Source organism: Lepisosteus oculatus, chromosome 3, assembly GCF_040954835.1.
Source record: "Lepisosteus oculatus isolate fLepOcu1 chromosome 3, fLepOcu1.hap2, whole genome shotgun sequence".
NCBI classification, from domain to species: domain Eukaryota; kingdom Metazoa; phylum Chordata; class Actinopteri; order Semionotiformes; family Lepisosteidae; genus Lepisosteus; species Lepisosteus oculatus.
In genome coordinates this window covers 10,681,355-10,705,809 of record NC_090698.1, presented here as the reverse complement: position 1 = coordinate 10,705,809, position 24,455 = coordinate 10,681,355, and the positions used below count along the sequence as shown (strand labels likewise).

General features: G+C 54.5%; 2 protein-coding genes and 1 long non-coding RNA gene across 6 annotated transcripts; all 3 read left to right on the top strand.

The window, feature by feature from the left end:
• The first annotated feature begins 1,194 nt into the window (after positions 1-1,194).
• LOC138236154 (uncharacterized) lies at positions 1,195-3,672 on the top strand. 2 transcript variants are annotated; one of them, XR_011188545.1, is made up of 2 exons: positions 1,195-1,279; positions 2,723-3,672. It is a non-coding gene; the product is annotated as an uncharacterized lncRNA (long non-coding RNA). The 2 variants fall into 2 exon arrangements; XR_011188544.1 differs by lacking the exon at positions 1,195-1,279 and adding an exon at positions 1,325-1,404.
• A 325-nt stretch (positions 3,673-3,997) lies between these two features.
• On the top strand, positions 3,998-9,124 carry LOC102694199 (stress-associated endoplasmic reticulum protein 1). 3 transcript variants are annotated; one of them, XM_015340519.2, is made up of 4 exons: positions 3,998-4,763; positions 4,856-5,821; positions 7,700-7,775; positions 8,007-9,124. In XM_015340519.2, the coding sequence occupies exons 2-4, from the start codon at positions 5,642-5,644 to the stop codon at positions 8,045-8,047; spliced, it is 297 nt and encodes a 98-aa protein (XP_015196005.1). In that variant the 5' UTR covers positions 3,998-4,763; positions 4,856-5,641; the 3' UTR covers positions 8,048-9,124. The 3 variants fall into 3 exon arrangements, 2 of the variants coding, with proteins under 2 accessions (XP_015196005.1, XP_006627480.1); XR_001477776.2 differs by lacking the exon at positions 3,998-4,763 and having other exon boundaries at positions 5,538-5,821; positions 8,007-8,188; positions 8,792-9,124; XM_006627417.3 differs by lacking the exons at positions 3,998-4,763; positions 4,856-5,821 and adding an exon at positions 6,779-7,403.
• Positions 9,125-9,900: 776 nt separating this feature from the next.
• On the top strand, positions 9,901-24,287 carry srrt (serrate RNA effector molecule homolog (Arabidopsis)). The gene is made up of 20 exons (XM_069186751.1): positions 9,901-10,056; positions 12,372-12,534; positions 13,227-13,355; positions 13,555-13,704; positions 13,937-14,125; positions 17,027-17,196; positions 17,585-17,769; positions 18,102-18,203; positions 18,390-18,540; positions 19,184-19,368; positions 19,855-19,916; positions 20,013-20,091; positions 20,649-20,843; positions 20,940-21,110; positions 21,758-21,911; positions 22,420-22,613; positions 22,783-22,939; positions 23,161-23,253; positions 23,752-23,854; positions 23,986-24,287. The coding sequence occupies exons 2-20, from the start codon at positions 12,416-12,418 to the stop codon at positions 24,059-24,061; spliced, it is 2,664 nt and encodes an 887-aa protein (XP_069042852.1). The 5' UTR covers positions 9,901-10,056; positions 12,372-12,415; the 3' UTR covers positions 24,062-24,287.
• Positions 24,288-24,455: the final 168 nt, after the last annotated feature.

Here is a 24,455-nt window from a genome sequence, read left to right as displayed (position 1 = left end):
GGGCTGCCGGCGCTGCGGCCGTGTGAGACTGGAGCCCTTTTCACATCGGGACGGGGAACGGAGGCTCTGCCTCACGAGGACACATTCCTCCGGCTTGACTGACACGCCTGAGCGGCGAGAGAGCTGCCAAAGCCGAAACAATCAGCAGCACAAGCGGGTTCCTGTTTTTGGACAGGGGGTCACACGCTGCTGCAGCTCTGTTGAGTCTGGAAGCGGCTGTGATTCTGGCAGGAGTGGGAATTCTGAGGTTAGGTTAATTATTTTAGGGAACAATGTTTGTTTAATCCCAGAGTATTTATTGCAGTGCAGCAGAAAGTGTGGTCACTGAGCCAGATCTGCCTGTGTCCAGTTTCAATGTCCAGGCTGTGGTCATGAGTCTGTCCTCTCTGGACAGCCTGGTCTGTCTGTGTCCAGTGTCTGTGTCCAGGCTGTGGTCACTGAGCCTGTCCTCTCTGGACAGCCTGGTCTGCCTGTGTCCAGTGTCTGTGTCCAGGCTGTGGTCACTGAGCCTGTACTTCATCAGTAGCTGTGTTTCTTTGTTGTCTGTCACTGTGATCAGTTACGAGCGTGTGTTGTCTTTTCAGGGCCCAGTCGTGTTCCAGTATGTGTTGTGATTCTGTATGTGTACCAGTGGGAGAGGTAGTGTTGTGTTTGTGTGAGGCAGTGTTGTAGCAGTGCTGTCCTGAGGCTGGCTGGTATCAGGGTTGTTGTGTGAGGTTATGTTGCGTGTGCTGAGTTGTGTTGTGCGTAGTTAAGGTACTGTTGTGTGCTTTAGTGCTGTTTCTTTGAGATTTGTGTTGTGTAAGGGAGTGCTATGTTTGTGTGAGAGTGTTGTGTTATTTGTCTCATGTTTGTATAAGTAGCGTTGTGTGTTGTGTTTGTGTGAAGTAGTGTTTTTTTTTACATCGGCATCAGTCAGACCTCATGTGAAATAGCTTATCTAGGTTTGGACATAGTTAAAAAAAACTGTATCGCTGCTTTGGAATGACTCCAGAGAAGAGTGGCCACACGGTTTCCTTTAAATGATGATAATAATAGCCGGATATAATGGATTCGCCTCTCCAGCATCTTCAACAAAGATGGATTTTGTGCGCCCATCGCCGAGGGCAGAGAGTTTACCCACAACCCTCTCCTGTCAGGAAGTGCGGCTCTTGGCCCGCGTGCAGCCGCTTCCCCTCTCGCCTGCGCTGCCCGGCTCGCGGCCGGGGGGGCGCGCATTGTTCCAGCGCCGGAGCGCCGCGGTTGTTTATCCGGGCGGGCGCGCAGCCAGCTCCCGGAGGTCAGGCGCTCCGGACCCCGCTCCCATTGTGTGCGCCGAGAGGGGCAGCCCGGGGGGAGGCTGGGCGCTCGGGCCGGCGCTGATGGATGGGGTAGCGGGGTTAGAGGTGCGCCGGAGCCGGCGGGGTGAGCGGCAGCCGGCCGAGCCGGGGAGGGAGGTGCGGTACGGTGGAAACACACAGTAGAAATGTATGAATGGTCAGGGCCGCGGCAATTACAAGAGCAATGAACTCAACTCAGGGCGTGAATGGCAGCGGCACAGCGCCCTGCTTCGCCTCCTTCGGCAATCAACGCCTAAAACAACAGCTCTGTCGTGAAGGCGCCGATCCCGCCGTGACGTCAGATTGATCTGGCCCCACCGCGGGCTTACCCGTGCCTCCCCAGCAGCTGTGTGATCAGAAACCAGAGAGCCCGGGGCAGGGTTCCCCTGCAGTCGGGTATCTTTCACACTCGGGGCTGGCCGAGCGACCCGGAGGAACGGGTCCAGTACCGGTCCAAACGACCCGTTAGTGCCCGGGCTGTGAAGCCCGGCTGGACCGGGGCTGGAGCTGCTGGTCAAGAGTAGGAGCCTCGTCAGGGCCGGAGCTTCCTGTGCCAGTGGTGTGGAGGACTGCTGGAATATAATGATAATATTATTATTAATAATAACTATTTTATATAGCGCCTTTAAAGGTGGCTTCTCAAAGTGCTTTACAGAGCAACACAAACCACAAGAGACATACCTGTATACAGTGAGAGGAGACAGTAGATGGAGGTACTGAACAGAGCAGGAGTAGAGGGGTGAAGAAAGGAACCAGGTCAGTAAAGGCTCTTCTAAAGAAGAAGGTTTTGAGTCTGGATTTGAAGCAGTTTAGAGAAGGTGACTCTCTGATATCCTTGGGCAGAGAGTTCAAGAGTTTTGGGGGCATAACAGGACAAGGCCCTGTCACCTGTAGTGTGTAGACGGGCTTGGGGGACAGTAAGGAGACCAGAATTAGAGGAGCGAAGATTGTGAGGTGGGGAGTAGAGCAAAAATAGTTCAGACAGGTACTGAGGTGCCCAGCCATGCAGAGCCTTATAGGTGAGCAGGAGGATTTTGAAGTCTACACATAACCTGACAGGAAGCCAGTGCAGGGACTCCAGGACAGGAGTAATGTGATCACTTCCACTACACCTGGTCAGGGTTCTGACTGCTGAGATTTAGACATACTGGAGGTTGGTCAGTGTGGATTTAGAAACCCCAGCGAGTAGAGCATTACAGTAGTCAATTCGGGAGAAGACAATTGTGTTGATCAGCTTTTCAGCAGCAGTTAGCGGTAACATAGGATGTAGCCTGGCGATATGTACATAGTAAGTCAAACCGAACGGCTGTGGATTTGATTTTGTGGGCCAGTGCTGTTGTAAACAGAGCAAAGGTGATTCCCTCCTGTGCGCTAAATAAATCTAGAAATGATCTTATATTCAGCTGTAGATGGAAACACACTGGCGACGATGTCACTGTGACATCACTGGGTGATGTCATAGGTGATGCCGAGGGTGCCCCCTTCACCGGAGGCAGACCGGGCGAAGATGAGCATCCCGTCCAGTGCGCAGGAGGAGGAGGACCCCCTGAGTGGTCAGCCAAACCCTGCGGCCGAACGCTTGACCAGTTGACCGGTTGTCAGGGACTCGAACCAGGGGGACGTTACCAGGAGTCAGAGCACGTCCCAGATCCGGCCTGCTTTCAGTGAAACATTTATTTCAAAAACAACCAAGAAGACGGACAGAACAACAGAAGTTCCTGCCGGGGAGGAGTGCAGAGAGCCGTGGGCCCCAGGAGGCCCTCGTGCTGGACGTGAGGGACAAACATGGCCCAGAAATGTCATCTACCGTGGACGCCCAGCGTGAGTATTGTCCTTCGTTAACAACCAGACTGAAAGATCGTGTTAATGATCTCATTGAGCAGTGTAATGTGTAATAAGTTTAGCGAAAATATTATTTGATTACACGACGGGATACAGTTGACAGCGAAAACAGAAGGCGGTGAGGTTTGTCACACCCAGACAAGATCAATCTATCTCCAATGCCCTCGGGAACCGCGTGGTTTTGTAGAAGAACGAATGCAGATGTCCGCTCTCATTCCTTTGTGATATTTCCTGGACACGGGCTTCAGACATCTGCTCCCTGCGACTGTCGGAGAACTAAGGCTACTGCAAAAGCTGGAACTAATCATCTAGAGCTCTGCACTCCGAGATGTCTGGAATATGTCAAGATAAACATGCCCGACAGTTATCTTTGTATACACAGGAAGCTGTTAACTTTGTGAAACATAAATATTTAGAGGAATACGGGCTTATGTAGCTGTGTGCGTAGCACCGTGTGGTCTAAATAAATCTGTTCTTTAATAAATATGATTAAACAACATTTGTATTTCAATGAAGTCTTCTCCTTTGAACACTACATCGTCTTGGCGCCGAGGTCTGTAGCTCTCTGTAGGGTGAAGACGCAAAGTTTAAGACATTGGCTTCAGAACTTAGAGAGATTAACCGTAAGATTCCTGCAGGAAATTGCAATTGTCGATTCCGACGAGTAGAATTTAATGAGTGATAAAGCCTGCCGCTACACCAACGAGACTGCTGGTGCAACAATCGCGTTACGTCACAATAGTCGCGCTACTGTGCGTCGCAGTTGTAGTCGATGACGACAGATTACGTAATCACCGGGAACGGGGGAGGTGTCAGTGCAGTTAGCCGCACACGGGATCACTCAGCAGTTAATTAACAGCTGAGGATGCGCACCGGCAGGAGGCACGCCAGGCGGCATGCAAGGCCCAGACAGCGCCTGCTCAGAGAGATGGAGGCGAAGAGCTTTATTAAGCCCAGGTCCGGACGGAAGAGGAGAAGGCTGAGCCCGAAACCCCGAGTCCGGACTGCGGCCGCTCTGTGGGGACTCGGCAAGAGGCGGCGCCCCGTCACCACCGCCTAGCGCGGCTCTGCTCTGCGGGGGACTCTCCGCCAGAGGGCGCTGTGGCTCTCGCCATAACTGAGATCTCCGTTCATGTGGACACGACGCTCCGGTCTTAAACCCCGATAAAAAGTCTCTTGACTCACACCCTCAAGCGGTAGCTGGACGCGTCGTGCTTTCATTCCCAGCTCCCTGGGCTATCGCTCTCTCGCCGGGGGGGGAGGGCGGTGTGGTGATCTCTGTTCGCACACACACCTGCTGCTGTCGGTCTCCTCGTCGTGCGGGCATGCTCCGCGACTGTAGTCACAGCCACTGGAGAACCCGATTTCTGTGGCCAGTATCGGACAGATACTGGATCTAGCTCCCGCGACCATGCTTTGCCGGTGTAACAAGAGCAGTAGGAGGCGTGAACGCGTGTGGACCGGCCCGGGGGGTGCTGCTGTGTCCGAGAGAGGGGGAGAGGAGAGCCCAGATCCCTGGAGCGCTCCTGCCCTGAACACTGCAGCCCTGCAACCTGACCATCACAACGAAGGGCGGCGACAATCTCCCATTCATTACATGAGGTGAAGTAAATACTAGCATATACTAGTCATAACGATGGTTAGTGACGTAAGAGATTACGTTACACGTCACACCCCTCTAAAACTTTAAAAAGGGCACAGCGCCGCCTCTCGGACAGACCGCAGACATGGCCAAGAGGCGAAGACGAGCGTCCCGTCCAGTGCGCAGGAGGAGGCGAGTCAGGAGGTCCAGTGTGAAGCGCCAGAGGAGGAGGAGGAGGACCAGGAAGCACCATTGAAACAGCTGGAGCACGTCTGGCAGGAGCTGCCAGCTCAGCTGCACTGCCCCCTGCTGGCCGCTGGACTGGCCTCCCTCAATAAAGCTGCGCTATAGAACTGAAACATTGCTTGCACCGTATTTCTGTGACTGTACCAAGTGTACTGTAAGTGGAAAGCGCTGAATGAAACGCGTCGCTGTGCGTGTGACGTAGCCGTGTGGGTCACATGACGATCCGCTGCCCGGTAGAGCAGTACTCAATATCACACTTATACTACAGGCTCAGGGGTTTCTGGAACAGATCTCTACGCATGACATCAGAAAGGTGTGTTTATCCCCACGTTATTTAGTTGTAGGAAGTCCAATTAAAAACTGCCTTATGGGCCCAACCTGCCTTGAACATTAGGACATTAAAATTCAGTTACAGACAAGACAGAGTCATAGAAAACGCGAATAAGACGAGAAAATAATGTATAGATTAGTGGTTATTAACCTATTAAATAAAGGGGTTAGAAGATGGATCGATATAGCAGTATGGGAATAACATAAGCAGCGATTGGCAGTTTTTTCAATTTTTTGAAAAACGTTCTAGAATTCCGCAGACTAACCAACCGACAGAATACCGCTTGCTGTTATTATTGATGTTGTTGTGGTTTTCGCCCGGATGTCGACCGAGGGAGGGCAGCGCTCTCTCGGGAAGACGCTTCCCAGCAACACCGAGCGGATCCTGCGGGCCCGGAGGCCGGGGGGCCCGGAGCCGCCGGCCGACGGCGGTGTCGAGGAGGCCTGCGAGCGGCTGATGGCTGAACTGCGGGTGACCGTGCTGGAGGAGCACGGAGATGAGGTAGGCCCCCGCTTCAGCAAGAGCAGGCCTGCGCTGACCACGGCCGGCCGGCAGGGGGCGCCCTGACTCAGACGCGCTGTGCTGTTACCGCCGGTCATGACGCGTCGAGAGGATGTACGTTTTTATTTAAACATCAGAAATTCATCAACAGAAGAAAAATATTAAAACCGATACAGAAATAAACCCACTTCACAGCTATAAGAATTCACAATTATAAAAGCTGAAAATTAAGCTTTGTACATATTTCCACTGTATGTATTGCCTTTTTGATTCTTCAAATTTCTGATAGAATTTAAGCAAAAAAGAAATTCTACCTTAAAATCATTAATAGAGGGAGCAGTATTAGACCACTTACGTTTGTGGATTCACAGATTAATAATAAAAACATATATTTTATCCAAATCAGGTCTAACAAAATATAAAATAATTTCTAAATCTCTAAATGTAACATTTAGACATTAACAATATTTAACATTTAGTTTAACAATAACATATTGCTAATCTAGCCAAAACAAATTTGTATATACGCAATTCACAAAACAATTAACAAAATTTCCTTCTCATTATTACAAAATACACATTAGTCATCTTGTTCGTGTCAATCTAACAGAATAAAGTCTATGAACGATCTTAAATTATATTTAACTTTGTTTGTAAGACAGTATCTATCAGCAATTGTCCAAATTAATTTCCACTTTATATTCCAAAACATAGTATTCCAAAAAGAGAAACAAGAAGGTATAAAGCGCATAAGGCGTCGTTTCCCAAGACGTCCATTGCAGCGTGCGCAGTAGCACTGAGCTACATGAATAAAGTATTGGCTCTGATTATGAAAACTGGTAACTTGAGTTTTTATTTCCAAATGGTGCCCGTTGGCAACATCTTTTACCTCCGCTGTCTGGCTTCCGATGTAAAACCAGGGCATCATTTCACTCTCAGGAGCGAAACAAGAACCCGAGCCGCAACTGGTAAGTAAGGGGAAACACGAAAACAGAGAACAGAAAACACCTCTCTACACAAAGAGTTGTGGGTGTCTGGAACAGGCGGACGCGGAATAAGGAAACGTTGTATCTCTTTTTTTTTTACACACGGACAAATTGGCAAGTCCAGGAATTAGTCTTACGTAAAGAAATGTCGCTTAAGACGTCGTGTACAGAGTTTGGAAAGAAGACTTTAGAATCGTCGCCTGGACGTGAGGACGTGAGGTATTATAGGTGATTAAAAAAATACGAGCGACAGACCCTCGTCACGTGATAGGTGTGGGGCCCGAACCCTGGTCACGTGTGCCTTCGCTTCGCCTTCCTTTTCCGTTGGCATAGTTGCAGCTGTTCGGTGTGGGGCTGTTCGGAGTGGTTGAAATCGTACGCTTTTACGAAATATTACTTAACATCGTTAGTCAGTGTCACCGGGTTTCGGTTTTAAACTCAGAATCTTTTTTAAAAAATATTTATTCCGTCGTGTTTATTTCCTGGCGGGTATTGCTGAGTATTGCTTCAGTATGTCGGCGGTGCAGCGGATGAAAGTCGCTAACGAGAAGCATAGCAAGACCATCACCCAGCGGGGACACGTCCAGAAAACCACGGTACACTCCCCGCTACACACCGATACCGACACCACTCATCGATACACACGGATGCTGACACAGAAACTCGCCGCTATACATTGATACCGCTGCACGCAGTGCTGGAGAGCCCCGTACTGACTCGAGTGGGACTAGAGACCCATGTCCCCTGTACTGGCTGGACCCGTGCTGGAGACCCTGTACTGACTGGACTAGGGCTCTCTGGGCCCCTTTAGTTGATATCATCTGTGACGTGCTGTATAAGGTGATACTGCAGTCCAGCTGTGACATGCTGTTCTCCTCTCCCTGTGTTCCAGCGCACAGTCAATGAGGACCACTCTCCGGTGGGCCCTTGGCTTCTGGCGCTGTTCGTCTTCGTCGTGTGCGGCTCTGGTAGGTCTCTGATGCCAACGTGCTCTCTCATCCTAAAACCTCTGGCCCTCCCTCCCCCCCTCGCTCTCTGATGCTCTCTGACCTGCTCTCCTCTCTCTCTGACCCACCATCCTCTCTTTCATTCTCTGACCTGCCACCCTTTCTCTTAAATGCTCTCCGACTTGCTGTCCTCTCTCTCTCTGACGCTCTCTGACCCTCCTCATTCTGACCCTCCTCTCGTTCTATCCTCAGCCATCTTCCAGATCATCCAGAGTATTCGTCAGGGTGCATGAGAGCCGAGCCGCGCTGCGCTGCAGGAGGAGCTGTCTCTGGGAATGAGCACCTGCCAGAAGCTCCCTGCCCACCCCATCCCTCACTGTCCTGCTCCCCTCCTCTTCCTCCATTAAAGTCTGACCCTCTCAGAAGGCACCCCTGTGAGTAGGAAACTGCCCCAAGGCTCAGGTTCGATCTGGGGGTTTCAAATTCTGTTTGTTCTGAGCCTCATTTCACATCCTGGATCTTACCAAGTAGGGCTTCTCAATCCCACTTCTGGGTACCCCATATCCCACTGGTGTTTTTCACCTTTACTCCTGGTAGCTTAATGTGATCCCTTCACTACTGATCTGATCAACTAGATCTTTGTCATTTCTTCCCACTCTCCACATTCTCGCTGTTATTGAAAAATAAAAATCTCTTTTCACTGTTCCTGAACTGACAACAATTCAAAAACAAACAAAGGGCAAATACATTGTTACATCTGGGACTGGAGTAAGATCTCAGACGGACCTGCTAGACCCAGGTGTCAGACAGCGCTGGACTGGGAGGTCCTGCTCTAGAGCCAGCTGTATAGTCAAGAGTGGGGCCATGGGGACTGATGGAGTCCACCAGGGGGCGCTGCTTCAGGTCCGAGTGACCAGCAGGCAGTGGATACGGTGTGTACAGTACAACTGTAGGAAACTGTTCAGTGTCCACACTGTCTGTTCATGTCAGTCAGCTCCCTATGGCCCTGTCTGAGTGTGGACCCAGTCTCTCCACAGTGCCCAGTCCTCCCCACACGGGACAACTGACTCCGAGAGTCCCTTGTGTATACTGGTGATGAAGCGCCCCCTGATGTCCGCTGTCTGTCCATGGCAGTGTGTTTCTTATGTTCACCCCAGTCTTCGCTGTGCTATAAGAGCAGCTGACCCTGAGCACCCTTCATTTGATTTTTAACTTCCTTTCTTACTCACCTGCTCACTTTTATATTTCATTATCTCCCTGTTTTTTTGAGGGGGCTCTTCAGTTCAATTTGCCTTTTCTATCACTGTAAATAAATCCACTGTCCTCCTGAAATCCCCATGTCCCTTCCCTGCTGTGAAACCACCCTCCTACTACACCCACTCCACCTAGACCACTGCCTACTCTTCTACAGATGCTATGCAATGGTTTTATACAAATTAAAATATTTTCTCAAAAAACGTCTGTGCTGTGTTTTTTTGTATTTAAAAAATCAGCTGATCCTACTGCCAAACTGGACTATTCAGCCCTTGCTCTCCCGTCAGGCTCTGTGCAGAGCCCCAGGGTGAGTGATCTGACAGGGTGGGTTGTACTGAATGAATAGGCCCATGTATCTCATTTTCTCCTGAGAGACTGCAATATTTGTTGGTGGTCTTAAAATGGGCAATTTCCAATTGGGGGACCTGTCCCTGAATCTGGGCTGATGTCTACAGATGACAGACTGGAGAGCCTAGGGGACACTGGCAAGGTCTCGTTTCCCAAAGACTCAGGGGGGAATTGTGCGCTGCTGAAAAATAGAATTCTGGCCAGATTCAAAGCACACACTCTGCAAAGTTTTCCTTTGCATGAATGGAAAATATTTTTTATGACTGTCATGCCGTTTTTTTTTTCATTGAAGTCCTGAGTCACTGTAGCTGAATCATTATTCTGTGAATGCATCTGATTATCCTTGAAACATGTATAAAATCATTTTCTGTTCAATTTTAATTGTAGTAGCTTCAAGCATATCAAACACTGGTGCTGAGGCTTGTCGGGACTTCTAAGCGTGTGATTTAATATTGCACCTTTTTTCAGCCGTAAAGGCCATGCAGACCTCCGGGCGCTAGGGGGCGCTGTGGGCTGATGGTGCGGGCGAAGGGGAGGGGACCAAGACTTCGCTAGAGGCCACATCCGGGTCTTCTCTCGCGCTGTAGGCCCGCTGGAGGAGTGGGAGGAAGGATTGCGACGCGGTGGGAATTTAATTAATTAAGAAATTATCGCCTTTCTCTGGAGGTACGAAGGTTTTCCCGGGACTTAAGCCGAGCGGGTAAGTTATCGAAAAATAAGTCATGTTTTGTTTTATTGGGGGGTAAGTTAAGGCCTTGGGATCTACCGGTGAAGCCGCGGTCTGGGATGTTGACTCTGCAGGGGTAGATGAGCTCGGAGGCGGCGGTGGCTCTGGAAGCGGAGGCGGTGGAAACCAGTGTAAGATTCCGCGGGTGAAGGCGGCTTCTGTGCAGTTTGTCCGGGAAAAGAGGGCGAAACGCAGCTTGGACACTTCCAGTTTCTGAATGACCTGGAGGGAACGGCTCCCGTGAGAAGGCGCAGCGGGTGCAGAGAGCCCTCTGGGCCGTGTGTGTTCCTGCTGCAGCCGCCCGGGCTGCGAGACGGAAGAGGCCGCGGCATTGTACTCGTGGGCGCCGAAAGCAGCTCGATACGGACGGTGTTTCACGGTGCACGCAGTGTTGTTCGCGGTTAAGAGGAAGTTGATCGGGAAAGTGTCTCGGCGCGAGTGATCCCTGCGGCCGTCTTTTGTGGGGCAGCGGTGCGATTGAATGAATGAATGACGTGGGGCTTCGGCGTTTACTGACAGAGCCCGCGGTCGCCGAACCTACCGGGCTCTGCCCCCCGGTACCGGCCTGGGTTTTTTTTCCTCTGGTTTCTGTGCAACACTGGAAGGTTAGTGGGGGGCTCATTCGCTTCGCAGGGGGGACACTGAAGTTTTCAGGACCGCCATATTTCTTATGTGAAAGTTGACGGTACCGCAGGAAGTTTACAGGTGTGGGAGATGGGGGAGGAGAGGGAACACATTCATCCTGTCTTTGCTGTTTCTTGAAAGAGGGCGGGGACAGCTTGTTCCGGACCCCCACCACTCTTTGTGTAAAGCAGCGCCGCTTGTCCGCAGTCCCGAATTCGCTTCCTCGGTGGGGTTGGGGTAGTTTCGTTTGCCTGTTGTGAATTTCTCTTTCCGAGAGAGGGAGTCGTTTCGAGCATGACTACTCAGTGCGGGTTATGAGCGATTGGTCTTCACCTGTTTGTGGCCAGCACGGTGCACTTTAAAACCGAGAGGCTCGCGTAGCTGAAGCGGGCCGTGGGGAAGAGGTACAGGGCGCAGAGCGCTCACAGAGTGGAAGTTAAACCCCTGGAGACGGTTGTTTTAAGAGGCCAGAGTCTCATGACCTTAAGAGAGGCTGTGGGTGGGCAGGTTCTGGCTGGATCTCCTCTGTTTTTGGCAGAGATGTGAAACTTCACTGTGAGTTAGCCGGGAGCTGCGCGTTTGGGAGAGAGCCCAAACTGCGATCAAGCGGCTTGCTGATGTGTCCTGGAAAACAGTCCAAGTAGTTTTATTTGAGTGACTTGGACCAGAAGATGGCGCTGAGAGAGCAGTGTTTTGGGCTGCTGGAGTTACCCTGCGGCCTGGGCTCCGAGACTGTGACTGTACTGTATTCTGAACCGGGGGGTCTCCGGCCCTGTTTCTGGGGAACCCCAGTCCAGCATGTTTGTGGGTACACCATTGCCAGTTTCTAGTGACTTGGGGCGGAGCGGTGGCTCTGTGGCTCAGGATCTGTGCCTGTGGCTGGAAGGTTGCCGGTTCAAATCCCACAGCCGGCAGTGGAATCCTTCTCTGTTGGGCCCCTGAGCAAGGCCCTTAACCCCATCTGTTCCAGGGGCACTGTACAATGGCTGACCCTGCGCTCTGACCCCAAGCTCTCCCTGTCTGTGTCTCATGGAGAGCAAGCTCGGGTATGCAATAAAACAAATTCCTAATACAAGAAATTGTTAAGGGTTAATAATAATAATTATAATAATAATTGCTTACACTTATATAGCGCTTTTCTGGACACTCCACTCAAAGCGCTTTACAGGTAATGGGGACTCCCCTCCAGCACCACCAATGTGCAGCCCCACCTGGATGATGCGACGGCAGCCATAGTGCGCCAGAACGCTCACCACACATCAGCTATCAGTGGGGAGGAGAGCAGAGTAATGAAGCCAATTCATAGAGTGATGTTGATGTAGCCAATTCATGAGTGATGATTCATAGAGTTAATAAAGTGATGTTGTTGTTGTTGTTGTTGTTATTATTATTTGCGTGTGGCCAGTTAAGCAAGTGATTTGTTAAATTAAGTCCCCTTAAGAGTTTTGCTATTGAAGTATGACTTGCCTGGTTCATACCTGTTATAGATCTTTTTGGTCACCAGCTGCAGGGGGTCTCCCCACGAGCCCCGCCCCCTAGCCCTGCTGCGACCACTGTCGACGCGCAAGGCCCTTTGTTCGCATTCGTGTGTTTTGGCAGCTGTTGTGCACTTGGTGACGTCTTGACTGCCCCTTGCCTCATCCCGCCACTGTTTCGTCTCCCAGGCGCGTCGTCCGTGTGCGCTGTGCAGATCGGGCCGGGCAGGACGATGGCTGACAGCGATGACGAATACGACCGCCGGCGGCGCGACAAGTTCCGGCGTGAGCGGAGTGACTACGACCGGTCCCGGGAGAGGGAGGACCGGCGCCGGGACGACTGGAACGACAGGTCAGGGGTCACGGGGCGGGGGGGAGGGGTGCGCTGCCAGCCACAAAGGTCGTGGTCTCCGGGAAGCCTGAGACACCTGGATTCTGGAAGATAACTGTGGATCGATCGAACAGTTAGATCATCTCCACTTTCCTCTGCTTACCAGTCATTGATCCCAGGGAATCTGCTGCTACAAATATGCCTGGGCAGCTTGTTACAGGCACCCACCACTTTGTGTAAAGAGCCTCCTGTTACTAATGCTCAGTACACTTCTTGGTTTTCACCCGTGTCCTCTGGGCTGTGCTTTGTTGGTGATCCTGACTTGGTGTGTTAAAAAAACCTCCTGTCCTCTGCAGCCTTTGTTCTGTGTCAGTGTTTGCTATTGCCGATTCTTCACGGATCCCAAGGCTGCCTTGAATAGAAACAAGTGAGAGCACAATTGAGAAGACTGCTTTGCACAAAGGGCAGTAGGAGGCTGGAACAGGCAGCCCAGGCGTCTTCTTGAAGCTGTTGCTCTGTCGGATGGGTCAGGAGGTGTGTGAAGAGCAAGCAGAGTGTTTAACGTTGTGTTTTGGGGGAGGTGGGGGTACACAGCGCAGCCCTGAGTCTTGAACTGGGCGAGCCTGGGGCCTCTCCGGACTCCAGGGGGCCCGAGGCTGTCCCGAGTGTGCGCCAGGGCGAGCTCACGTGCTCCTCTCTCTCTCTCCTCGCAGGGAGTGGGACCGGGGCAGGGAGCGGCGGAGTCGTGGGGAGTACCGCGATTACGACCGGGGGCGCCGGGAGAGGTTCTCCCCGCCGCGGCACGACCTGAGCCCACAGCAGAAACGCATGAGGAGGGACTGGTGAGGCCGTTTCCTGCCACGTGACCCTGGTCTGTCTCTCTGTCTCTCTGTCTCTCTGTCTCTCTGTCTCTCTGTCTCTCTGTCTCTCTGTCTCTCTGTCTCTCTGTCTCTCTGTCTCTCTGTCTCTCTGTCTCTCTCCGTTCGTGTCGTGTGCAGTGGTGCCCAACGCTCTGCTCAGCGCTGCCTCTGTCTCTTTCAGGGACGACCACGGCGGAGACCCGTATCACGGTGGAGGGTATGACCTGCCGTATGGGGGCGGCGGGGGCCCCAGCTACGCCCCCCCCCAGCCCTGGGGACACCCCGATATCCACCTCATGCAGCCGCATCATGGCATTCCCATCCAGGCCAGGTGAGGGGGGCGGGCTCCTGCGCTGGGGGTGGGGTGGGGCAGGAAGGCCTGCTGGCGACTTGCGGGTGCAGCTCTAGGCAGCAGTTACTGCTCGTTGCACCCCTGAACCCCACTGCAGCTGCTGCAGGAAGAGGGGGCCGCTGAGGGGATCCCCAGTAACTCATCCCGTGCTTCTTTTTTATCCTGCCCTTGCGTGTCCTGTTTCTCCCCACCGATCCCCGTCATCCGGCAGGCTGGGCAACGTGCACGACCTGGAGCTGGGCCCCCCGGCGCCCGTCATGAAGAGCTTCAAGGAGTTCCTGCTGTCCCTGGACGACTCCGTGGACGAGACCGAGGCGGTCAAGCGCTATAACGACTACAAGCTGGACTTCCGCCGGCAGCAGATGCAGGACTTCTTCCTGGCGCACAAGGACGAAGAGTGGTAAGGCAGCGCACCTCACGCCGAGAGAGGCAGAGGCAGGGAACGGCAGTCGGCGAGCTGGGGGCCAAGACGGGCAGAGGGAGGGACGGGCAGGCAGCGCACAGCAGGCCGAGAAAGGCAGGGGGAGGAAACGGTAGTCGGCGCGCTGCGCTCCGAGACGGGCAGAGGGAGTGAACAGCAGACAGCGCACGTTGAGAGCCGCATAGAAAGGGAACACCGGATAGGGCACCGCAAGAAAGGCAGGGAGGGATTGATGGGCATCACATCACACACCAGAAGAGGCAGAGAGAGGGAACAGCATTTAGTGCACTGCACGCCGAGAGGAACGGAGGGAGGGAACAGCAGACATCACACCGCACCCCGAGAGAGCCGCGTGGAGGGGCAGGGAGAGCTGGAGAGGAGGCTGGGTAGTGAGCTGACGCACTCACACGTGTTCGTTTCTGTATTTGTGGGAAATTCCCATGGATTCTCATACTGTTCCTACTGAGAGGCAAGCACTCTGTACTAAATCTGGAGTGCCGGTATGTTGTTGACGGTGGGCTAGTCACTTCCACTATGGGGACGTGCCAGCAGCACCTGTCAGGAGTTAGCGTGCCGACTGAAGCCTGGGCCTCACGTGGCCAGCGAGGCGTGTTTTCTTGCACCGCACCCACACACGCGTTTGGGGTCACGCTAGGGGTTAGGGCTGGAGAATTAGGGGGGTTAGGATAGGATCTGAGGTAGAGGGTAAAGTTGAGTTTAGGGTCGGGATGCTGGAGAGATACCACTGTGTTTGAACAGCTGCAGGCCGCAGTCCCCTCCCCCCGCCCCTCCCCCCCGCAGAGTCTTAACGAGTCAAATTGAACCTCGTACCAGCAGCCGCCGAAGGTTCCAGCAACAAGACATCACCCGCATCATTCGACCAGGGAGTAACCATGCCTGTGTCAGGCCAGGGGGAGGGCCAGTACTTCGTACCTGCAGCTGTCTTAACAAAATAAACGAGGTGATCACTGTGTCAGTGTCCAGGATTGTGACTGTATATAATTCTTTTTAATTTTCATTTTTTCTTTTGTTCAAATTGACTGCAACCTCCCTTCTCCCCCTCCCCTCCCCTCCCTCCCTCCTTCCTTTCCTTCATCCTCCTCCTCCTCCTCCTCCTCCACAATCAAGGCTGTGGAAGATGCCAAACACACAGTCAGATCTGCAGGAGTCCTCGAGGGAGCCGGGCGTTCAGGCAGACAGGGCTGTCGCTGCGCACAATGCAGCGCTCTAGAAACCACAGTGCCAGGGCTTTTAGTCAGACAGGGCCGTTCGCCGCGTTTCTTTCCAAAACCAAACCCAGACCACAGAACCAAAGGTGCCCTCCTCCCTTCCCCATCAAAAAAAAAACAAAAAAACAAACAGACCCTATCTCTCCCACAACTCACAAAATTGGGCGAGCCTTGGAAAGTGTGATCGGCGCCGAGGGGCAGAAGCGCCCCTCTCTCAGTAAATGTGTGTTGTAAACACAAAGGTAAATTGGGCGAGAACGTGGCACATCTCTTGTTCTTTGTATTCTTATACTGTTTCTTTCAGTTACTAGTTTTTTTTTTGTCTTCCTCAATATTGCTTTAATTGTTGGGCAATTTTTTTTTGAAGCGATGAGGTGGGGCGAGATCAGGGCTTCCCAGTATATTGTAGATCTGTCCTCGGGGGCCGAGACCGAGAGGCTGAGACACGGGAGACGCCGCTGACCCAGAAGCGCCCATCGCAGTCCCGTTCCGTAGCACTCCGGTCTGCTCCGGGTTTTACCAGGCGCAGGAGCCTTGCGTCCAAACTTGTCCCACTGAAGTGGCAGAGCAGGGGCTTAAAGGAGCCTTTCTGCGACCGGTAAAACCCGGAGTGGATCTGACCGCTTGGCAGTGGGAGTCTGTTTCGGCGGCGGTGCTCATTTGCCTCCCCGAACGGCAAGTTCCGTTTTCGTTTCTTGCGGCCCTGTTGTTTGTGCGAGTGCGTGTATCGCCCCTTGCCCGCACCAGTGAGCTCTCCCGTCTGTCCGCATGTCGAGAAGCGCAAGCAGACCCGTCCTCTGCCAGCACGCGTCCCGCCCCAGGCTCCAGAGAGCACCCCCCTCTGAAGTCCAGATATTACTGGGAAGCCCCGACTCTGTCCTTCCGCAGAAACTCGGACTGTAATCAGGAGGAATTAGGAATAATGCATGCCTGGGTCCCTGAGACGGAGAGCCTGTGTTCGAGAGAGTGAGAGAGAGCGTGCGTGTGAGTACCAGCGCTCAGTGTTGTTGGGGATTTTGTTTCTTTTTTACTTTTTCAAGCCATTCCTCTAGTGGCCTGTACTCTGTGAGCTTAAGCCATGGGTGGTGGGGAACACAGGTGCGCAGTTTGTCAGACTTGTCCAGCAGCTGAATCCTCCCACACATAATTCCAGCGTAGCAGTGTCTCTAATCCAGACCGGGTCTTGGGAGACCAGGGGGGCGGGCAGAGCTGTGGTACTGCCGGCCAGATCGTGGGCCGGTCCAACAGACGGGACACGAGGAGGTTTGGATCTTGCCTGGGGGGGGGTGTGGTGGTGCAGGTAGGACCCTGGAGCACCAGGCCTCTGTTTGTCAGTGCAGAGATCAGGCAGGTTCGGGGGTGGATCTGATTTTTAAACGGATCCCTCCTGTCCTCCCAAAGCAAGACCCTGAACCTCCTTTGCTAAGGATACCGTTGCTCGTCCAGCCCCCCATTGGTCTCCCAGAGTCGCTCTGTATAAAATTTGCAGCTTAAACTGACTAACTCCAGCACCTGGCCTCTGTAGAGGAGTAATGATTTATTCCTGCACCAATCCCGCGATTTCTCACAAGGCGTCTCTCCCTTTCCTTCTCCCTACTCCCGCCCCTGACCCGGCTCGGCCCGGCCTGCTCGGGTTCTTATGGGTTTTCAGGTTCCGGTCCAAGTACCACCCCGACGAGGTCGGCCGCAGGAAGGCGGAGGCCCACAGCGCCCTGCAGAACCGCCTGGGCGTCTTCATGTACCTGCTGGAGAACGGCTGGCTGGACAACATCTCCCTGGACATCGACCGCGCGCCAGCCATCATCAAGATCCTGGACGCCGGTACGAGGAGGGGGACAGGGGTGGCGGGGGTGGGGGGGCTCCTGGGACAGCCGGGCGCCTGCCATCATCATGAGGGCTGGAGAGGGAGTGGGGTGTGCTCTGCTCTTTTGTGTTTGTACTGTTTTCTGATTTGGTGGCAAGAAATTGGGAAACGCAACCGGAGCGACTCAAGGTTTGCGGCCTTTTGTAGAGCCGGGTGTTCTACTGGAGCAGGACAGGTGATGCACCTCGCTCAGGGGGACGGCAGCAGTGTGTTTCCTGGGATTTGAACCCGCAACCTTCCGCTTTAGAGAGCGCCGCGCAGCTGCAGTGCGCGCTTGTGTCACTAGTTTACTAGTGATGCTGCAGTCCCCTCTTTTACCAGCCTCTCTCTCTCGCTCGGTCCCAGCTGTGATCAAGATGGAGGGGGGGACGGAGAACGACCTGCGGATCCTGGAGCAGCCCACGGAGGAAGAGGAGGAGCGAGGCGGGGGCGGGGCCGGGGGGGCAGCCGAGCCGGCCAAGAGGGAGGAGACGCGCGGTGGGGACAGTGAGCGGAAGCCCCCCGCTGACAAAGAGGACAAGGAGAAAAAGGTAACCCAGACAGGGAGCAGGGGACACAAGGGCCTTTGACACAGAGCTGTGCCGTTGGAGCCAGTTCCTGGCAGGAAGATGGGATCGAGGGATCGAGGCGTGTCTCTGCAGGTTTTAGTTCTAACCCAGCTCGTTCAGTGAGCTCATCGCAGGCTTATCTGCCGCAATCGGACAGCTTCTCCCAGCTCTTCGGGTGGTGCTGCTTTAAAAGGACCTTCAAAACCCGCAGGGATCCGGGGCTCACCAGCGCGGGCCTCATACGGGCTCCTGACCGAGCGCACGGGCTGCACGCCACCTCTCCGGTTCTGACGTTTGTGTCCTCTCTGCCCCAGGGCGAGAGCGGGGGAGGCAGTGGGGAGGAGAAGCTGAAGAAAGGAGGAGAAGAGGAGCAGGGGGAGAAGTCCAGCGCGAAGGAAGAGTCCGAGCCCAAGAAGGTACGTGTTCCCTGCGGCTCGGTCTGGACACCGCCCTCTCGCGGCGAGGCGGCCGTCACCTTCCGGGCCCGGGCCTCCCGCTGCGGTCCAGACCACGCTGGCGGACTGTCCTCCGCGTAGAGCAGCAGTGGGGCACAGGAGCAGTGGTTTGCTTTAACCCCCACCTCCCCGTGGTCTTCCTCGCAGCTGAGCAAGAAGAGGAAGAGGAAGCGCAGCGGAGACAGCGAGGATGAGCCCAGCGCCTCCGACAGCGACTCCGACTCGGAATCCGGGAGCGAGAAACCGGCCAGAGATGAGGAAAGGGAGGACGAGGAGGAGGATGAGGAGAAGGAGGAGGGTGAGTCTGCTGCAGAGCCACAGTCTCTCTGGAGTTGCCATTAGATCATCAATACCGAAAGCTATTGGAGATCGTTTGGAATAAGATGTAAAATCCCTTCAGTCCTCAGGGACCAGAGCTCCCCTGCTGGCAGCCGAGCTAATTACCCGCCTAATTGATCCGTAGCTTATAGGTGTTCCCAGTCTGGGAGCTACTGATGCAGGCGAGCCTAGAAGACATACTGGGCTGGGGCTCTACAGACCACTGCTGTAGAGTATGTTGCACTGGACTGAGTGTGTTTACAGTCTCTACAGATCTGATGGTGATGAGTGTGAATGTGAAGATCCAGATGAGCTGGACTGAGTGTCTTTACAGTCTCTACAGATCTGATGGTGATGAGTGTGAATGTGAAGATCCAGATGAGCTGGACTGAGTGTCTTTACAGTCTCTACAGATCTGATGGTGATGAGTGTGAATGTGAAGATCCAGATGACCTGGACTGAGTGTCTTTACAGTCTCTACAGATCTGATGGTGATGAGTGTGAATGTGAAGATCCAGATGAGCTGGACTGAGTGTCTTTACAGTCTCTACAGATCTGATGGTGATGAGTGTGAATGTGAAGATCCAGATGAGCTGGACTGAGTATGTTTCAAATCTTCTCAGTGGTGGTGAAGGAGAGGAAGGAGGAGAAGCTAAAGGACCGGGAGAAGGAGAGAGAGCGAGAGAGGGAGGAGAAGAAAGTGAAGGAGAAGGAGGTGGAGATACCGCCCCCCCGGCCGCTGCACAAGACCTGCTCCTTGTTCATGAGGAGCATCGCCCCTACCATCTCCAAAGCAGAGATTGTTGCTGTGAGTCCCTGTCGCCCCTGAACACCCCCCAGGCTGCCTCTGCACTGCCCTGTAGTTGTTTCTCCATCCCTGCAGCAGAGATCATTGCAGTGAGTCCGTTGCCTCTGAACACTGCCAGTCTCTGCACTGCCCTCTAGCTGTGTCTCTGCATCGCTACAGCAGGGATCATTGCAGTAAGTGTCTGTCAGTGCTGTCTTGGTGCTGCCACCTTGCTGCTTGACCATGATTTAGAAGCACCGCATGTTGTCAGTTCTACATTAATCCTCCCTTTTAAACTCCCCATGACTGATGGTCACTGAGCCCCAGTAACTCGGTTACCAAAGCTAGCAGGCGCTTGCACTGCCCCCTGTATCTTCAGTTCTGCTGCAGAAATCCCTCATCCTGCCAGTTCTGAAGCTCTGATTACTGTTTTGAAAGACTTAGCACGCTGGGATCTCAGCCTTTGAAATCCCCTCCCCTTGTCTCACCCTCCTGTCTCCCCCGCAGCTGTGTCGGCGGTATCCTGGGTTTATGCGAGTGGCCCTGTCAGAACCCCAGCCTGAGCGCAGGTGAGTCTCCTGCACCTGTTCCTACCTGGAGGTTTTTTAGTTTCCGGGTCCCCGGCCTCAGTAACAGCCCTGTACCCGCCTTCCTGTCTCTCTTAGGTTCTACCGGCGCTGCTGGGTGACCTTCGACCGCAGCGTCAACATCAAGGAGACCTGCTGGAACCTGCAGAACATCCGGGTGAGTCCAGTGTGTCTGTATGAACCCCTCTCTCTCTCAGTGCAGTGTTAATGGACTCGAGTGTCCAGTGTGTCTGTATGAACCCCTCTCTCTCTCAGTGCAGTGTTAATGGACTCGAGTGTCCAGTGTGTCTGTATGAACCCCTCTCTCTCTCAGTGCAGTGTTAATGGACTCGAGTGTCCAGTGTGTCTGTATGAACCCCTCTCTCTCTCAGTGCAGTGTTAATGGACTCGAGTGTCCAGTGTGTCTGTATGAACCCCTCTCTCTCTCAGTGCAGTGTTAATGGACTGGAGTGTCCAGTGTGTTCGTATTAACCCCCCTCTCTCAGTGCAGTGTTAATGGACTGGAGTGTCCAGTGTATCTGTATTAACCCCTCTCTCTCAGTGCAGTGTTAATGGACTGGAGTTTCCAGTGTGTCTGTATTAACCCCTCTCTCTCAGCGCAGTGTTAATGGACTGTAGTGTCCAGTGTGTCTGTATTAACCCCTCTCTCTCTCAGTGCAGTGTTAATGGACTGTAGTGTCCAGTGTGTCTGTATTAACCCCTCTCTCTCTGCAGCTGCGAGACTGTGAGCTCAGCCCGGGTGTTAACAGGGATCTGGCGCGCCGCGTGAGGAACGTGAACGGCATCACGCAGCACAAGCAGGTCCTGCGCAATGACATCAAGCTGGCGGCCAAGCTGATCCACGCGCTGGACGAGCGGGAGAGGCTGTGGGGAGCGCCGAGGGAGCGCGGCGAGAGCTCGCTGCTGGAGGTCAGCGCCCCGCTGCGCGTCGCCTCGCGGCCCGTCCGCAGCGCCACTCTTCCTGCCGCCAGGCTCACGCCGTGTCTCCTCTCCCACCGCCTGCAGCTGCCGGCCCAGAACCCGATCCTGAAGAACATCACGGACTACCTGATCGAGGAGGTGAGCGCCGAGGAGGAGGAGCTGCTGGGCAGCGCCGGGGGCGGGGAGCCGGAGGAGGGCGTGAAGGAGGGCAACCCTGCGGAGATCACCGTGGAGAGAGACGACAAGCTGGTCAAGGTCAGTGTGTGTCCTGCTGTATCGCACTGTGGAGAGAGACGACAGGCTGGCCAAGGTCGGGTGTGTTGTGCTGTAACGCACTGTGCAGAGAGACGACAGGCTGGCCGAGGTCGGGGTGTGTCGTGCTGTAACGCACTGTGCAGAGAGACGACAGGCTGGCCAAGGTCGGGGTGTGTCGTGCTGTAACGCACTGTGCAGAGAGACGACAGGCTGGCCAAGGTCGGGGTGTGTCGTGCTGTAACGCACTGTGCAGAGAGACGACAGGCTGGCCGAGGTCGGGGTGTGTCGTGCTGTAACGCACTGTGCAGAGAGACGACAGGCTGGCCGAGGTCGGGGTGTGTCGTGCTGTAACGCACTGTGCAGAGAGACGACAGGCTGGCCGAGGTCGGGGTGTGTCGTGCTGTAACGCACTGTGCAGAGAGACGACAGGCTGGCCGAGGTCGGGGTGTGTCGTGCTGTAACACACTGTGCAGAGAGACGACAGGCTGGCCGAGGTCGGGGTGTGTCCTGCTGTAACGCACTGTGCAGAGAGACGACAGGCTGGCCAAGGTTGGGTGTGTCGTGCTGTAACGCACTCTGATGTGTCTTAGTGGCACAGTTTCACATGTTTTGCACCCTGGATCCACGCTCTATCTTCTGTGACGCAGGTGCTGGATCGTCTCCTGCTGTACCTGCGCATTGTTCATTCCATCGACTACTACAACACCTGCGAGTACCCCAGCGAGGACGAGATGCCCAACCGCTGTGGCATCATCCACGTCCGAGGGCCCATCCCCCCGAACCGCATCACGCACGGCGAGGGTGAGGCCTACTCACACACTACTCCCGCCCTCCGTACCGCATCACACTACTCCTAGTGTACTACTCCCTCCCCCCGAACTGCATCACACTACTCCTAGTGTGCTACTCCCTCCCCCCGAACTGCATCACACTACTCACAGTGCGCTTCTCTCCTCCCCCCGAACTGCACAAGAGTGTAAGGCATACTCACATACTACACACAGTTTACGACTTCCTCTTCCCAAACCACTGCACACGTGGTGCAGGTGAGGATTTCTCCCACACTACTCACAGTTATTACGCCCTCCCCCCAAACCACATCATGCATTGTGAGGGTTAGACCAACTTGCACACTACTCCCAGTGTACTACCCCCCTCCCTCCCAACCACATCATGCATGGGTGAAGCCTACTCCCATACTACTCATAGGCTACTCAGTGTACTACTCCCTCCCCCCAAACTCCTCCTCATGTGCTTGGCGGCACGTCCGTCCCTGACCCTTCCTCCTCCTCCTCCTCCTCTTCCGCAGTGGCCGAGTGGCAGAAGACCTTCGAGGAGAAGCTGACCCCTCTCTTCAATGTGCGGGAGTCGCTGTCCGAGGAGGAGGCCGTGAAGATGGGCCGCAAGGTCCCGGAGCAGGAGGTGGAGAAGTTCGTCTCGGCCAACACGCAGGAGCTGGGCAAGGACAAGTGGCTGTGCCCCCTGAGCGGCAAGAAGTTCAAGGTGCGTGCTCGCCGGCGCCCCCCGCTGCCCCCTCCCTGTCGGCCTGCAGCGCGGCCGCGGGGCGCGAGCCCAGCGAAGGGCGGTGGGACGATAGCGAAGCTCTCGGCACCAGCGGGGGCTCGGGGCGCCCCCACAACAGCAAGGCTCACACGGGTTCCTGTCCCCGCAGGGCCCCGAGTTCGTGCGCAAGCACATCTTCAACAAGCACGGCGAGAAGATCGAGGAGGTGAAGAAGGAGGTGCTCTTCTTCAACAACTTCCTGATGGACGCCAAGCGCCCCTCCCTGCCCGAAATCAAGGCCCCGCCGCCCCCCGGGCCTGGCCAGGGTGAGTCTTCTTCGCCACCGTCTTCCTCCTCCTCACTGCCCCCCCGCGCGCAGCAGCGCCGCGCGGTCGCTGGGAACTGGATTTGCACGCAGGTGGCTGACGTGCGGGGAAGTTCATTATTTTGTTAAGCGCTGTGAAGGCTGTACTGTGTGTCTACTGTGTGTAAAAACCCTCGGGCGTCAGGAAGCTCAGAAGCACTGAACTGTGACTCTCTCCGACAGGCGTGCTCAGCCCAGGGCTGCCATACCCCCACCAGTCGCCCCAGGGGCTGATGGGATACGGCCAGCCCCGCCCGCCAGTCCTGGGCTACGGAGGTAAGGGTTTACGTTGAAATGCCGCCGGTCTTGTCTGGTCCGGAGGCCCATATAGGCACACGGGTTCTGCCGCTTATCGGCAGCAACCGTCTGTCCATGAAGCTGCCTCGTTAGAAAGTCCCCATCATGACCCTGATGGCGTGGAGCGGCTTCAAGCCCTCCAAACAAATCAGTTTCTCAGGTCCCCGCAGGCTGTACCGGCTACAGCAAAACGGCCTTCTGTGAGTGAAGGGTGTTGAAGACCAACAACAGATCCTCTCCTTACACAAAGGGTGGTGGGAGTGGGGCACAAGCAGTCCACCGAAGCCAGTTGTTGAAGCCGATAGCTGCAGCTGGATTGAAAACCAAACTGGCTGGGTGGTCTTGCCTGTGGCCTTCCCTGTGCTCCGTGTGTGTTGGGAAGCAGTGTGCAGGGTGATGGCAGGCTGTAATGCAGGGATTCAGTTGACCGTTCCTGCTGTAGCAGGTCACTGACCCGCACTGCCTTTCTCTGTCCAGGAGGGGGCCCTCCGTACCCACCGAACCAGTATGGGGGCGGCCGGGGGAACTACGACTCCTTCAGAGGACAGGGGGGATACCCTGGGAAACCCCGAAACAACAGGTCAGTGTCTCCGGAGCGCCTCCCACCGAGGGTCAGGCTCGGGGCTAAATCCTTGCGGAGGTGTATTCGAGACGGATCTTCCTGCTCCTCTCACGCCCCGTCTGTCTCTCTCCTGCCCCCCTCCCCCACAGGATGATCCGCGGCGACCCGCGCGCCATCATCGAGTACCGCGACCTCGACGCTCCTGACGACGTTGACTTTTTTTAGCCCTGTTTTTACTGTCTCCGAACACGTTCGCTTTCTATTTTTAATTAAGTTTTGGTTTTTGTTTCTTTTGTCCTCCCCCTCCCTTTCTGTATGGTAAGTTTACACAGTGCAGCTGCACCATATCAGAGCATCTGTGTACGTTCTGTTCGTCTTTCTTAAATATCTCGGCCACTTAGAGTTGTATCCCTGCCATTTTCCATTAATAAAAATAAACATTGGATCCACACCCACTGCGTGAGGAGAGTTTCTTGGGGCGTCTGTTTGCATTTCTAGAGAGCCTTTTTCTCCCTCTGCCTCCTGTGCTTGCTCTCCTATCCCTACTCCTGTCTGTTCTGTGCTCCCATCTTGCTCTGTCCTCCATTCTGCTGGTGCTCGTCTCCCACTTAAGTTTAAA